This window comes from Acanthisitta chloris, unplaced genomic scaffold, assembly GCF_000695815.1.
Source record: "Acanthisitta chloris isolate BGI_N310 unplaced genomic scaffold, ASM69581v1 scaffold44147, whole genome shotgun sequence".
In the NCBI taxonomy this organism is placed as follows: Eukaryota; Metazoa; Chordata; class Aves; order Passeriformes; family Acanthisittidae; genus Acanthisitta; species Acanthisitta chloris.
In genome coordinates this window covers 1,278-2,233 of record NW_008685082.1, presented here as the reverse complement: position 1 = coordinate 2,233, position 956 = coordinate 1,278, and the positions used below count along the sequence as shown (strand labels likewise).

Genomic DNA, 956 nt, shown 5'->3' with positions numbered 1-956 from the left:
GCTCTGTGCCACAGTGCAGTCTCTGCTGCCTCTGCTCAGGGACTGCTACCTGGCAGTGAGACCTCAGCCAAGCACAGAGCCTTCCAAACATCAGTATGCTGAACGAGTGACAGTAAGAAATAACTCACTTATGTTCACACATTTTCCAATCCCAGATTCTACCTTTATTTTTCACAAGCTGTTTATTTTGTGCAAAGCAGAGAGGCAGAGCCAGCAGTACCTCTGGAAGGCCGTGCTTTCCGTGAAGCTGGGGGGGCCATTCACCATGTACAGCCCTTCAGACCCTCTCACTGCAAGACAAAACAAACAGCTCAGTTCAAACGATGAAAATGGCCAAAGCACAAGTGTTTCTAACCTGTGAACCCTGAGACAAGCACACACTTTCCCCTGCATGCTGTAAAGGAAATCCAGGACATTATGCACAGAGTCAGCAGGGCACTGTGGGATGGTGCTGGGGCAGCACCTGGAGCTCCAGTACAGCACAGGGCACCTGGGGCACCAGCTCACTGCAGACAGCTCCTCTGTGCAGCCAAGGGCTGAGGGAGGGGGCACAGCTGCTTCCAGCCATAGCCCACCCTCTGTACCCACACCATCTGCTCCACTCTGGCCAACACAGCCTTCCCACAGGGCTGTGCCAGGAACCAGCCCACCCCTCTGCCACACAGCACTGGTGCCAGTGCCAAGGGGGGAGCAGCAGCACTACCAGGGCAGCAGGACAGACCCAGAGCAGGTGCATGGCTCAGGGGATGAGGTAGGGGTAGCCCCCCAGCCCACCCTGCTCCAGCAGCTCACAGCCAGGAGGTTACTATCCCCCGGGCTGGGGACCTGGAGCCTCTGAGCAGACTCACAGTGAAACAGTTTTTCTCGTCTACATGCAGTTTCCTGTGCCTCAGGCTGAGCCCATTGTTGGTTGCCCATCCCGGGGCACACACTAGGACAGCCTGGCTCCATCCCTT

The 956-nt window shown here is 56.6% G+C and overlaps 1 protein-coding gene across 1 annotated transcript in view; it reads right to left on the bottom strand.

Moving 5' to 3' along the window:
• EIF2A (eukaryotic translation initiation factor 2A, 65kDa) overlaps positions 1 to 290 on the bottom strand; it is a gene marked incomplete at its 5' end in the record, with an annotated part of 9,431 nt that extends 9,141 nt beyond the window's left edge. Inside the window, one exon of the mRNA XM_009079562.1 lies at positions 221 to 290. Within this exon, the coding sequence (XP_009077810.1) occupies positions 221 to 290 (70 nt within the window). The remainder of the gene's footprint in view (positions 1 to 220) is intronic.
• Between the last annotated feature and the right edge of the window lie 666 nt (positions 291 to 956).